This window comes from Cimex lectularius, unplaced genomic scaffold (genome assembly GCF_000648675.2).
Source record: "Cimex lectularius strain Harlan isolate CLEC.00 unplaced genomic scaffold, Clec_2.1 scaffold443, whole genome shotgun sequence".
Classification (NCBI taxonomy): Eukaryota; Metazoa; Arthropoda; class Insecta; order Hemiptera; family Cimicidae; genus Cimex; species Cimex lectularius.
This window is the reverse complement of record NW_019394192.1, coordinates 17,501-31,627: the sequence shown is the minus strand read 5'-3', so window position 1 is coordinate 31,627 and position 14,127 is coordinate 17,501. Positions and strand designations below refer to the sequence as shown.

At 36.8% G+C, this 14,127-nt stretch overlaps 1 protein-coding gene across 1 annotated transcript in view; it reads right to left on the bottom strand.

The window, feature by feature from the left end:
* Positions 1-14,127, bottom strand: part of LOC106669089 (adhesive plaque matrix protein 2-like) — a gene marked incomplete at its 5' end in the record, with an annotated part of 93,188 nt that overhangs the window by 69,901 nt on the left and 9,160 nt on the right. The window contains one exon of the mRNA XM_024230070.1: positions 8,990-9,113. Within this exon, the coding sequence (XP_024085838.1) occupies positions 8,990-9,113 (124 nt within the window). The remainder of the gene's footprint in view (positions 1-8,989; positions 9,114-14,127) is intronic.

Genomic DNA, 14,127 nt, shown 5'->3' with positions numbered 1-14,127 from the left:
GATCATTATTTCATCTTAAACAAATAAATGTTATTCAAATGTATTTTAATCGGTGCAGATTTTCTTAAGTCCTTCAGTTTTTAAAACAGGTTTCATATTGAACAGCGCGAATTAAAACAAGAATTATAATATTATTTAATTGAATTTAAATTAAACTCAAAATAATATCTACTAAAAAGACCTACATTATTGAAAAATCATCATTACAACAATGTTCCCCTTCCGAAGTTTATTTTCGTAATGTTGTGTACTTACATCTGTCAACTTTTGAGATGTTTCACACAGTCAGTGAATTTTTTATGAGAAAAGAAGAAAGGTATCACTCACTGGTTAATGCTACCGGGACAAATCCAAATCCGGGTGACTGGACTTCTAAAGTTTCAGTGCCATGATTGCTCCGGTTAAAATCCAGATTAAACACGAACTTTTTTCAAACTATTACATCAAGTACAAAATTCGTTATAATTATTTGGAGATCGTGAGATGCGATTTTAGTTCATATTGTTCTAAATGTTAAGGCGATGTTCGATACATATTTTAAAAACACTGCCTATGAATATTTTCATATACTTCATAGGTGGGTTTGAGATGGGGAGTAGTTAGTGCCCGAGGGGATCGAAGTCACGATAGCTCAAATGGTAGAGTAGCGGCGTATCAAGCCGAAGGTCGTGGGTTCGAATCCCGCTCGTGGCACTGACTTTTTTTATCTCAACTTGAAACCTTAATTAATTGAATTTTATAAAAACATTTTCTTTATCGTACCAACTTTATTGAGCCTTGAAGATGATCTCAAAAAAGATCGAAACGTGTGGTGATTAGTGACCGTTAATCGATAATTATTCAGAAATCGTGAGATGCGGTCTGGTGTTACGTAGGTTTCAAAAAAACATTTTCTTTATCGTGCCAACGTTTCCATCTTTATTGAGATCATCTTCAGGGCTCAAAGTGTTTGTCTTCTGTGTAATTGTGCCATTCTTCTATGATTCTATGAATAGCTTTCAACTACACCAAACAAAGAGTATTCTTCGCCAATAATGAGAAGAAACTCGCATCGGCTATTGGGCATTCTCAATGTTAATTCTGAAGTTGGCACGATAAAGAAATTTTTTTTCTAAAACCTACGTCATACCAGGCCGCACAACCTCCAAATAATCATCAAGTAACGGTCACAACACCACACATTAAAATTTTTATTTACATGATATGCGCCTGGCATTAAAATAGCCAACAAATATAACTGCAAAGTGGCACTGCTGCGCTCCAAAGTAAAAGACCTAATGCAGACCTAAAAGGAGTAAGACGTGAAAAGTTAGATTCGAAATAGGTGAAAAATAACTAGGAAAACATAGCAACCTGACCAAGGATGTCAGAGCACGAAGGAATTTCTGGATAATGAACAAGGAGATGAACTGACCAGACCGCATATAAGCCCAGAACATATAATTGGGATAACAAGTTCAAATATTGAGTCCTACATCTCACAATGGGTTTCATCCAAAGAGAAGAGGCCCACTCATACCGATAAATACATTCAACCTCAGAAAACAAAATGAAAAACAAAACGTGACACTATTCAACAAAAGAAAATTTTACAGGAGAGAGTAAATGAAGTTTACTTTTTGTTCTTAGGTATTAAGTAAGCGCCGTTAGTGTTTTTGACAATAAAATCTGTCAATATTGTCTTTTGTTTCTCCAATACTTAAGCGAAATCACAAAACTTTAAAAATCCAGCTATACTACACCCAATAAGCTACCCCTTTTGGACTTGGGACACTTTTCTTGTATACATTGGCTCTCAGTAATTTAAGTTAGTTTATTTGCTGTAATGATAATGGTGGTCAATGAATGATTGTAAGGCTAGTTTTTTGTGTTAGTAACAGGCAACATACAAACCTAACAAATGAGCATAAATATCCATGGAGCAAGTTTTACGAAGATTATTTTTGACCCAAATGTGCTTTCCTCTTGGAGTCTGGGGTAATTAGTTTTTAAAATAGAAAATTAATTATTGAAATAACGGTTTTTTGATTATTGAAAATAATGGAATTAAAACATTTAAAAAATGTGTGGAATGTGAAGATTGTTTTATACGTTGTATTATATATTTTGTGTGATGTGATGATGATATATGTATGTTATCGATATTGAATTTGAATAATGATATTAACTATCATAGATATGGTACATTTTTTTTCAAATTCTACATGTGTTTGTTAAACTTAAACTATGTACATAAATCCCAGGCCCTGAAGATGATCTAAATAAAGATCGAAACGTTGGCACGATAAAGAAAATGTTTTTTTTTCACTCTCGACACGACACGCAAGAATGGCACAATTACATAGAAGACAAAAACGTTGAGCACATAAGATGATCTCAATAAAGATCGAAACGTTGGCACGATAAAGGAAATGTTTTTCTAAAACCTACGTCACACCAGACCGCATCTCACGACCTCCAAATGATCATTAAGTAACGGTCATTAAACACCACACGGCCTGGGATTTATAAACATTCTTAGTTTGATTGAATTTAAAATATCTAGCATTGAATAATGTTTTTGTCACATCCTACATGTATTGGTAAAATTTAAACAATTACAATAATTTAAGGTTTTTTAGTGAGATAAAAAAGTCAATGGCACCAGTGGGATTCGAACCCACGATCTTCGGCTTGATACGCTGCTGCTCTACCACTTCAGCTATCGATCCACTCGGACACTAACTTCTCATCTCAACCCCACCTTTTGAATTTTCCCTCCTTTTTGCAATTTTTCAAAATTCAAAAGTTGGGGTTGAGATGAGAAGTTAGTGTCCGAATGGATGGAAGTCACGAAAGCTCAAGTGTTAGAGCAGCGGCGTTACAAGCCGAAGATCGTGGGTTCGAATCCCGTTCGTGCCATTGACTTTTTTATCTCAACTAAAAAACCTTAATTAATTGTAATATATTAATTGGTCAAGCGGATCACGAAATTAGTGAATTTAATAATTTAAACAATGTTCACATCCCCTGCACATCACCTGGAGATGATCTCAATAAAGATCGAAACGTTGGCACGATAACGAATATAATCCAAAAAATTGGCTAACGGTCACTCACTCCACACACGTTTTGTTGTATGTTATACTGCAAACATAAAATATCATATATAATGCTGGAATACTTTTGAATTTACGTCCCTACTAAAAGCGTATATCATAATGCCGCCATTCATGGAAATGCGACAGATTCGTTTATTAACGTCCCATCTCGTCTGCGTGGAAACTACTCGGCGAATTTCACTAAGTTTCAACCGAACAGTTTAGATGGAAAATGGCCGAAGGAACCAATTTAACTTCGACGAGTTCTCTACTTTGGTCGATTGGGCACTGTTGTCGAAACCTTATTTGAGAGATTCCGTGAATAGTTGAGGAGATGTTGGGAGCGAATGGCACCTACAACGGCCCAGGCACAGGCCGTTTACTCCCTCCGCCCTCACGCACGCTATTTCCATCGATTAATTATAATTCGACTATTCGAAATGCAACCACAATGGATTTGAGCCTGCAAATTCGAAATTGTTCAACATCAGTGCCACGGTCTTAAAAATAAGATTGGCGACAGAAACTTTTATAAAACCGTAAAGATTATTGTTTGTATATCTAAATCAGCGAACTGCATTTTATTAATTAACGACCACTGGAATTAAATTCTCCTATGGGAATAGAAACTAGTGCCAAACCTAGTGCAAATTAATCAAATTTTACAGCCTTTTCCCGATAAGTGCGATTTAAATTATTTTATTACGAGGGTTTGCAACATCAGAGGTCATATAAACCCTCAGGGTGCCGGTGTTTTTGAAAAAAAGCCCATTTGTAAGTATGTCGGGTTCGAATGAAGGGCCGCTGGATTCGAACCCGGGAACTTTACGTTACAGTGATGAGCGCCGTGTCAACGTCTAAACCGTTGCGCCCACTGGCGCCCCTAAAATTAAAATTAAGATTAACAACTTTATTGCCACTTAGTGATTACTATTTATAAAATCTCAAAGCTGGACATCATCTCCGAATCTACCTGCAATTCCAGATTTTGTATTTTACAATACATTACCGGCATGTCTTGAGGATCATCCACTCCGGTTGTTGGCAGTCCGGGCCAATCCTCGTTCTTATCCTTCCAGTTGTTGAAATTTCTGAAAATGAGCTCCAGGGAAATCAACAACTAGGTTATTTCAGCCCCATCGCAATCCGTTCGCAAATCAATTCATACTTTCACTCATTCTTAAATATATTCCTACTTATTTGCTACTTTTCACACAATTGGAATGGGGTATTCAATATTCCTCCATCACCCTTCACAACTATTATATAAATAACCTAATTGAGGGTCGATAGAGCACTCAATATTCCGCCATCGGCCATTTCACACGCCAATAAATATATTCACTCACACCGCGCTATGGACTCAAAACTATCATTACTGTATTCAATAAAACAACCATATTTTCTAGAAAAAACGGAACAGTGGAACCAGACACTTGCTCAAGCACAATTCTCACATTGGGTGGCATTCCTACGCGCTCTCGGTAAGGAGCCAAGAAATTCCAAAATTCAATTAGGAATTCAATTCATTTCTCAACATCCAACCTTTCCCTTCCGGACACCTACGCGGATACGCTGCTTTTGGCTAAAAATTAAGTGTACGTGTGTCTCGCATGGCCTATTCTTAATCGGCTAGGATGACCCTTCTTGGACTGCTCAGGTTAGGGTCACTTGTCGAATGTGGTCTTGATATGCCTGAGCTTCTTTTCCGATCTGTCCCACCGACTTTGCCACTTTCTTTTAATCATGTTTCTAATGTTTTTTCCGTTAGAGGGCCGGATCGGGGAGGGGCGGAGATTATGTCTCAACAAACACTGTTCCTCCGAGGCGCTCCAGCATCTCCAGCAAAAGCACCAAGAGATGGTGGAACGGTGAACTGTTACGGACAGCAATAACTGCGCTGAGGAAGTCGGCAGACTACGTACTCGCTTGGCCGTAATGCAATGAAATTTAATCTTATATACACTTTTTTTTTTTAAATTTAGAAATCGTGAGATGCGGTCTGGTGTGATGTAGGTTTCAGAAAAACATTTTCTTTATCGTGCCAACGTTTCGATCTTTATTGAGATCATCATCAGGGCCTGGGATTTACAAACATTGGTTACATATAACAAATACATTTAGGATGTGGAAAAGTGAATTTATACAATGCAAAATATATTTTTTACATTCAATCAAAGTATTTGTACTCACTCAAAGTGTTTGTTGTCTTCTGGGTAATTGTTCCATTCTGGCGTGTCGTGTTGAGAGTGCCAGTGAGATTTTGCTATTTTGTGTTTATATACGTTGGATTTTGAAGGGGTGGGGAAGGATGTCGGTATAGAAAAGACAAGACGGCCTTATACAAAAATGTCTTTTCTTCTAGTTCTATTGTACATTGTATAAATTCACTTTTCCACATCCTAAATGTATTTATTTGTTAAATGTAAACAATGTTTGTAAATCCCAGGCCCTGAAGATGATCTCAATAAAGATCGAAACGTTGGCACGATAATGAAAATGTTTTTCTGAAACCTACATCACACCAGACCGCATCTCACGATTTCTAAATAAATATCGATTAACGGTCACTAATCACCACACGCTTATATACACACAAAACATGCATATTATGCGAATCAGGGCTCCACAAAAATTAGGATATCCCAAATATAATATAGGTGCCTGTTTTCCAGGAATAAACCCCCTCAGACTGATGGAAGGCGGTATGATGTCTCAAAAAAATTTTCCCGATTGAAACAAAAAAAATTTTAAACTAGATTATCAGGTATAAGATAGCGATGGACTTAAAAAACAGATATTGTCCTTTTTATTGGTTTTAGTATCGTGAGCATTGGATAAAATAAAGAGGAATTTTGATTGCTTTGAACAACGGACATTAAAATAAAAATAAAAATGTCACCAGTTGACAAGCCCAAAAACGTATTGTCTTTGGTATAAAATTATGTATTAAAGAATGCTTAAAATGAATAGGAATACATTTTTCAAAAATATTTTTGTTTCACTTCACTGGAAGCTTTTTTCGTATTTGTAACATTTTATAACTTAATGTTATTTAATTCGATTCCGAACGTTCACTCTTGCAATTATATGCACAACAAACATCTAAAAAATACGTAAATTATTTGCGGTTTTTTAAATCGCCTTCTAGGGATGCGATTTAAAAAACACTTAAAAAACACACCAGGTGCAAGAACACTCGGTCACAGTCTAATATTTTCCGACCTATTGGGGTAGTGAAAAAATAATGCAGAAATAGCAGTCAAGACTGTTTTTAATTTTTATAAAATAAAGAAAATTGATTCGAAATTTTTTCGTGTAATAAGTGAATTTATTCCGCCACATAAAAATCTTTATTTCGACTCACAAGAATGTCTTGGAAGGCGTTTTCGGCTTCACCGCCTTCTCAAAAATTGCGTCTTTCAAGAAGTGATCAAAATGCCTAAAAAATGTTCGAATCTTTATGCGAGAGGTGGCGTGAAAGTAGAGGGTGGGGAAAGTTTCGTATCCTTAGTCCTTAACTTGATGCCAAACTTTCGTTTAATTTGTAGCATAATTTAATTTGTACACATCATCATCTTTGTATGTCATCATATGTAGATGTTTATAAATCCTTGATAATAAATAAATAACATACAAAAACGACAAAATATCAAAAATATTAAAAACAATAATAGATAAATTAGTTTTTAACAATGTGGTTAATTTAATATATAAAATAAAATATAGACACGTTTTATTAATTAAATATTGTTTTTAGTATTTTGATAATTTAATTGTTGTTTTTAAATGGTATTTACGAATTATCAAGGATTTATAAACATCTACATATCCACCTGATAAAGAAATTGTAACCTTACTCAGCTCTAAGATAGAAATGATGAATGATGGAGTGAGTGTGGAGTTCAATCTTTTTTTTTTTTTTTTTTTAAAGATAGTTCCTACTCACAGTAAGTTGTTTTGCAACGGTACGGATTTCGAGCCCTTTAGCTCATCTTCAGGTTGAAGGATTTCTACAACTCCAAGGAAATCCTTTCTACAACTTACTGTGAGTAGGAACTATCTTTAAAAAAAAGACACCTCTAAGATGTTTAATATTGAAAGATTGGCAGTAATTTGGGAGTTTCAATGTTTCTGTGATCTAATACCTGATTATCACACATAAAACTCTATACAAGGTCCATCTACTTTTTCATAAAATCTAAGTCCTTAAGTTTCCGCAGGGTTGGCATTGCGACATGTGGCCTGGTGTTATCGTGAAAAAGAATCAGCCCCTTATGGTTTACCAATGCTGATCAAAGACGTTGCAGTTTGCCAATTTCTTGCCAATATTTCATTGCTGTGATAGTTTCACCATAATTCAGGAAATTATAGTGAACTATCCACCAGTCACCATAAACATTTTTGGGTGCAGATTTGGTTTCAGGAAATGTTTTGACGCTTCATCCTTGTCCAGCCACTGACCTGTATGTCTCCTGTTATCGTACAGAATCTATTTCTCATCGCACGTGATGATTCGATCGAGAAATGGATCATTTCGGCGGCGGAACAAGAAGAGACGTGCAAATTTCAGAGTCGATTTCTTTGGGTTTCGGTAGGTTCGTGACATATCCAATTGTCGAGCTCCTTCACTTTACCAATTTGCTCCAGGTGGCGAACAATGCTTGAGTGGTCAACACTAATCTCTTCCGTTATATCCCATGTTGTCTTATGTGAATTTTCTTCAATCAACTTTAATCTTAAATCGTACAACGGAAGGCCGACGTAAGATCGACATCTCCAAGACGAATTCCCTGAACCATCGTTTCACCGTGCTCCCCTCTCCCTAAACTGTATTGATGTCAGGCGCGGTTAGTGCTTACTTCGCTCGTGTTTAAATGCGTAGAAATAAATTTAACGTAAATCTAGTTTAGATATATTTAATTTTTCAGATCCTCACGCTTATAAAATCAATATGCACTAAAGTAGTGAAGTGATACTTCTTTTACTTATTAAATATTAATCCATTTTACTTTTTGTGGTCAATTGACGAAGTTACTTCTTTCAATTAATTATTCTTTTTATGTAAGGTCTTGGTTGAGAAATGGCAAAAAGAGGGAAAATTCGAACGGTTGCAGGTTGAGATGGAGAGGTGGAGTCTGAGAGGATCGAAGTCATGATAGCTCAAGTGGTAGACCAGCAGCATATTTAGCCGAAGGTCATGGGTTCGAATCCCGTTCGTGACACTGACTTTTTTATCTCAACCAAGACCTTACATAGAAAGAATAACTAATTGAAAGAATAAACTACAATGTTTTGTGAAAGATAACAGTTGAGATTTGAGGGCTTAACTTTGTTTACATGACAAGCACGAAAATAAAACAAATTTTCAAAACCAATAGCGTCACCAAAAAGTTTTAACAAAATCGCTGATTTTGCCGCCCCTTGTTAATGGAACCAGATAAGCACATACTGAGTGTGTTTACTCAAAAACCACTAAAATTGAAATACAGGGCATACAGTGGAACAGGGGGGAATTGTGATTAATAAGTTAATTACCTGGGCGGAGTGGTTAATTAAGCCTTCTCCACCCCGGTCTCCGCTGTCTAGCCCATAATAAATTAGATTCAATTACGGTTTTAAGTTGTTTTTTTCTCTTGAGAGAAATATTACTAACAAAACAATATAGATTTTATATTCGTATCAATTAATTTTTAAAAAAAGTGCATAGTAACGTTCAGCAAAAAGCCTGGTAATCTGTTATTTATTTTCCACGTTAACAGTTTGTGTATTTGTATGCAACATTTTTAGGCCAATATGAGTCAGAAATAATTATATGAATTTGTATATAATTATACATTTGATAATATCTTCTTATTTGCCCGAATTGATGGAAAAAAATGTGATTTTTGTTATGCCATTTCACTTACCGAGAAAAGATATCCGATGACTAGGTCGGCGTCTTCTGGTATGTCCAGTGAGTTTTTCTTCAGTATGTCCGTGCTCACCCACCTGCAGTCAAAGTAGCTTCTCACCGAACTGTCATCCTGAATGCTGGAACATAAAAAAGGGAAACTTTTACTAGGCGAAACAAAGACTGGCGCAATAATTTTTTTTCAAGGTTTTACCGCCTGCCCTCCCTCTACCAGCCAACGCGATTCTGTTTCCGTTTTACTGCCGGGCTCTTTCCAGGAGGAGATACGGCCTGCCGGTCTGTAGTTTTACAAGGGCTGTTTATGTAAACTGTTTCGGAGACAATGCAGCCTGGATTGAGCCTGTTTAACGGCGGGGGATTCGCCCTGGAGTTTACAGGGTGCTTCGTTTTAACAGCCATAAGGGGGAAAAAAGGTGCGGGACAAGCCAGAGGTAATTTCTCATCATAAAAATTGTTGACAAATCGGTTATTTTAAGCCTGCAGTTAAAATGAAAGCAATAGAACTTTCATATGTATTTGAAAAAGTTATTGGAGTTTATGCTCCCTCGCTCCCTCATTACTGCACCAGCTACCTAAACGAAATGTTTCTGATGTAAATCCGCGAGGGTTCTCTTGACACGATGTATTTCCGCGCATGCAGGTTCTCTTCTCGATCCTCCGGGTACGAGAAATACATATACAGATTATACATCCTCTCCATGTTTCTTACATTCTGCTACATTAGAACGCGCCCTCTGCGGTATGTGCAGGGTGGTCCGGTCGGCAAAATTGAGAGAGTAGTTCATTGTCATATGGAGGAAACTAGGATCCTGGGACAATGGTTCATATGCCTTCCACTCATTGGAGATGATGACAGACCCAGCAGCTATCCGATCCCGAATTATGGGGATGAGAGTGGCGGCTGATCAGTCCGTAACGGCAACTAGAAAACTTTCTCTCGTTTGGCGGCCAAATTCCACCAAAAACCACTGATATGGTATGTATTTTCTTTGGTGATTGATCAATCAGCCTTCTCAGTTTAAATATTTTTCTTTCCAAAAGGTAGATTGGGCCTCATCCTCTCATCATAGCTGCTGGATCTGTCATCATCTCCAATCAGTGGAAGGCATATGAACCATTGTTCCAGGATCCTAGTTTCCTCCATATGACAATGAACCACTCTCTCAATTTTGCCGACCGGACCACCCTGCACATACGCAGTCCATTGAAAGTGTACGGGGAAAAGCAATGGCGAGGAACAAATGACAGTGGGGTACCCGCCGAAGTTCATTGGTCTCCTATCTATGCGAATTTATGTGGCGGCAGTCATGGACGGCAAGAAATTTTCGAAGACATCCTTAGTGAAATAGCTGAATTTTGTCCCCCAAGGACTCAAATGTGAATTCCTTTATTACCAATTTATACTCTTAATTATCATTACACGAATTACCAAGAATAAAATGTTTCTGGATTTATGATTACCTTTAAAGGTGCATTTCCTTAATTGACCGGAGATCTTGGGGGTCGAGTGGGGCGGAAGCACATAACGGAAAAGTTCCTAATTATCTCCTAATATACCACTATAATTCTGTCACCATAACATTTCAAGCAGTTCATTTCGCGATCATACAGAACTAAAGTATCTGTCCATAGTGACAATTCTACCAATTTGGTGCCATGTCATTAGTTCGGTAGTTTGATGGACAACACCTTAACGATTTTCTCAATTTTTTAAGTTTTCTCACATATAACTCCACAATCAACGTATAAAAGAATGAGCGTATTATCGCTCAAATGATGAAGCTATATTACCCCTAATTGCCTGAATTTGAATCGTCCAAGGTTTGACCAACTGTAACATATACACATATCTGATACCAGGGCTGACACATGACTTCTAAGACGTCGCCTGTCTTTCGAATCAGACCAAGATTATCAGTAGCCTGTCAGTTGTTCTGCCTCCATAATTATCAAATATAAACATAATAGGTGCTCTCAAATAATCTATCCCAGTGACATCTACCGCCCTAAGTTCGTTTATATTTCGGTAATGGCATTTTTCACCTCTGATATAAACCAGAAATCTAATAACGTAAGAATTTAGTCAATTAGTTGCAACACGATCTCTTTCCGGAGATTTTTTTCCTGCGCTTTCCGTAAATGGTTATGCAAGGCACAATGGTCTTGCTACCTTTCGAATTTTCTCTCCTTTTTGCCATTTTTCAATAGGTTAATAGTAGGTTGAGAAGGGAAGTTGGTGTCCGAGTGGATCGAAGTCACGATATCTCAAGTGGTAGAGCAGCGGCGTATTTAGCCGAAGGTCGTGGGTTCGAATCCCGCTCGTGACAATGATTTTTCATTTCAACCAAGACCTTACATAAAGATTAATTAATTGAAAGAAGTTATTTTTAAAGAAGTTAAGAAAAAAAATATTGGTGTATTGTGTTGTATACCAGTTGTCAAAGAGTTCAGTGTTAAATGAAAATGAACTTTCTGGCACTACGACGCTGTCAAAATTGTAGTGCAGTAGTGCAGTCTTTTCATGAAAAATGTTATGACGTCTGCTTCCGTGCTATTTTCCGTTCATAACTTCCGGATTGTCGGTGAAGAGGTTAAGTAGTTGTGACCAAAGCGGATCGGGATACTGTTTGCGACGAACTTATCTAAAAAAAATCCCTCGGAGATTGCTTTTCGCCGAGGTGCCCAACCTGACCCAGAAAACCCACCGCCAATAAATCAAATGTTATACCCTGCGTGGAGGTGGGCGCGAAAAATCCTCTCCCCTACGCCGGGACCTTTTCGATTTTCACCTTTTTTTTATGAAATGCCTCGACGGAATTTTAATGATTCGGTGTTACCAAAAGGAAGCGCCTCGGTGGAGTTGGCTAAAAAAATTCGGTCGAATTTGCATTTTCAGCTGTCCATTCTACGATTGCTTTCCTTAGAGTCGCTTTTGCTAATTTAAACTTACTTTTATACCCGACACTTGCCTTTTAAACAGACTAGGTTAAAAGGAAGTAACAACATAATGGTCTCTCAGAAAGAAAGGATCTATTACTTTGATCCATTTTTTACACGTTTTACAGCAAGAAAATTAGTCTGTTTAGTGATGGACTAATAATGAAGCACAATAGCCTTAAACGACTTATACTAAAATAATGGAGTTCCACAAACTAATGTAAGTTTAATATAAGCAAAAGTTTTCAAGTAGCAATTAAAAAAATATATATCGAACTTTTATCAGTTCATGAAGTTTAGACGTGACTGTATTTTTCCTCCAAATTGTACTTTCCAATACATTTTTTTCTAAAAGGGGTGCACATTTTTTCGCTTTTCAAATTCGATTCAATTTGTGATAGATTTTGTCCGTCTGCGGTGACGTCGTCGCCCTTTTCCTTCTTGTTTAGAATATTTGTTTGAAAAAGGTAACATTATTTGAACTTTTGCATTACGGATAGAGCTCATTTTTCTAGTAGTATCGAAGTTTGTTGTAACCTCTGTTGAAATTAAAAATAATCATCAAAGTATACCATACAACATAATAACAATCTGCATGTATCTATTACTTTATTAATATTAACACAACCATTATTTTCATTTAATTTTTCTTTTTAAGCCAGACAAAAAATATTGAATTACAATTATTTTAAAAATGTGTAAAATTAGAGACCATTAAGTTAAGAACCATGGTGTGAGTAGAAATACTTTGATTAAACCTAAAATTTCTATGTTGTGTACATCATTGTATAAATTCGTAGTCATATCTCGTATGTATGTGTATAATTTAAACAATATTTATAAATCCCAGGCCCTGAAGGTGATCTCAATAAAGATCGAAACGTTTGCACGATAAAAAAAAATGTTTTTCTATACTTGCATCACACCAGACCGCATCTCACAATCTCTAAATAATAATTATTCTAAAAGTTCTAAAGGATTTTTCAGTCTAATTACTGTGTATGATTTTATATCTTCTTGTCCTTTTTGGTAAAATGAGATTTCGACAATATAAATAAATATAAATTATTCGAAAAATTAATTTATTAAATTAATAAAGATTATGAGAGAGAGAGAGAGAGAGAGAGAGAGAGAGAGAGAGAGTGAGAGAAAGAGAGAGAGAATGAGAGGGAGAATGGGTAAGAGTGAGAGGGAAAGAGAATGAGAGTTAGATTGGAGAGAGAAATTGAGAGACAGATTGAGGGAAAGAGTGAGATTGAGTTGAGAGAGTGAAAGTTAGATTGAGAGAGAGGGAGAGTGAGAAAGATAATGGGTAAGAGTGAGATGGAAAGAGAATGAGAATTAGATTAGAGAGATAAATCGAGAGTCAGATAGAAAGAGTGAGACTGAGTTGAGACAGAGAGTGAGAGAGAGAGAGAGAGTGGGTGAGAGTGAGAGTGAGTTTGAGATTGAAAGACAGAGTGAGAGAGAATGTGGGTAATAGTGAGAGAGAGTAAGAGGAAGTGGGTGAGAGAGAGAGAGAGAAGGAGAGAGAATGAGAGTTAGATTAGTGAGAGAAATTGAGATTCAGATTGAGAAAAAGAATGAGATTGAGTTGAGAGAGAGAGTGAGAGAGAGAGTGGGTGAGAGTGAGAGTGAGCGTTCGAATGAGAGGGAGTGTGAGTTTGAGATTGAAAGAGAGAGTGAGAGAGAATGTGGGTGAGAGAGAGAGTGAGAGTGAGAGTTAGAATGAGAGGGAGTGTGAGTTTAGATTGAAAGAGAGAGTGAGAGAGAAAGTGGGTGAGAGTGAGAGTGAGAGTTAGAATTAGAGGGAGTGTGAGTTTGAGATTGAAAGAGAGAGTGAGAGGGAGACAGAATGAGAGTTAGATTGAGTGAGAGAGGGAGAGAGAATGAGAGTTAGATTAATGAGAGAAATTGAGAGTCAGATTGAGAGAAATAGAGAGATTGAGTTGAGAGAGAGGGAAAGAGTGAGAGGGGAGTGAGTGAGAGTTAGATTGAGAGAGAGAGAGAGAGAGAGAAAGAGTGAGAGAGAGATTGAGTTGAGAGAGAGAGACAGTGAGTGAGAGTAGGGAGAGAAGTAGAAATTATAGACTTCTGAAAGAAAACATCCGTCAGTATCTCCTGAAATGAGGGAATTTTTGAGGTTGATTTTTTCCCTCATTTTGATAGTTCTTTCCATTCTAAAATATTATCTCA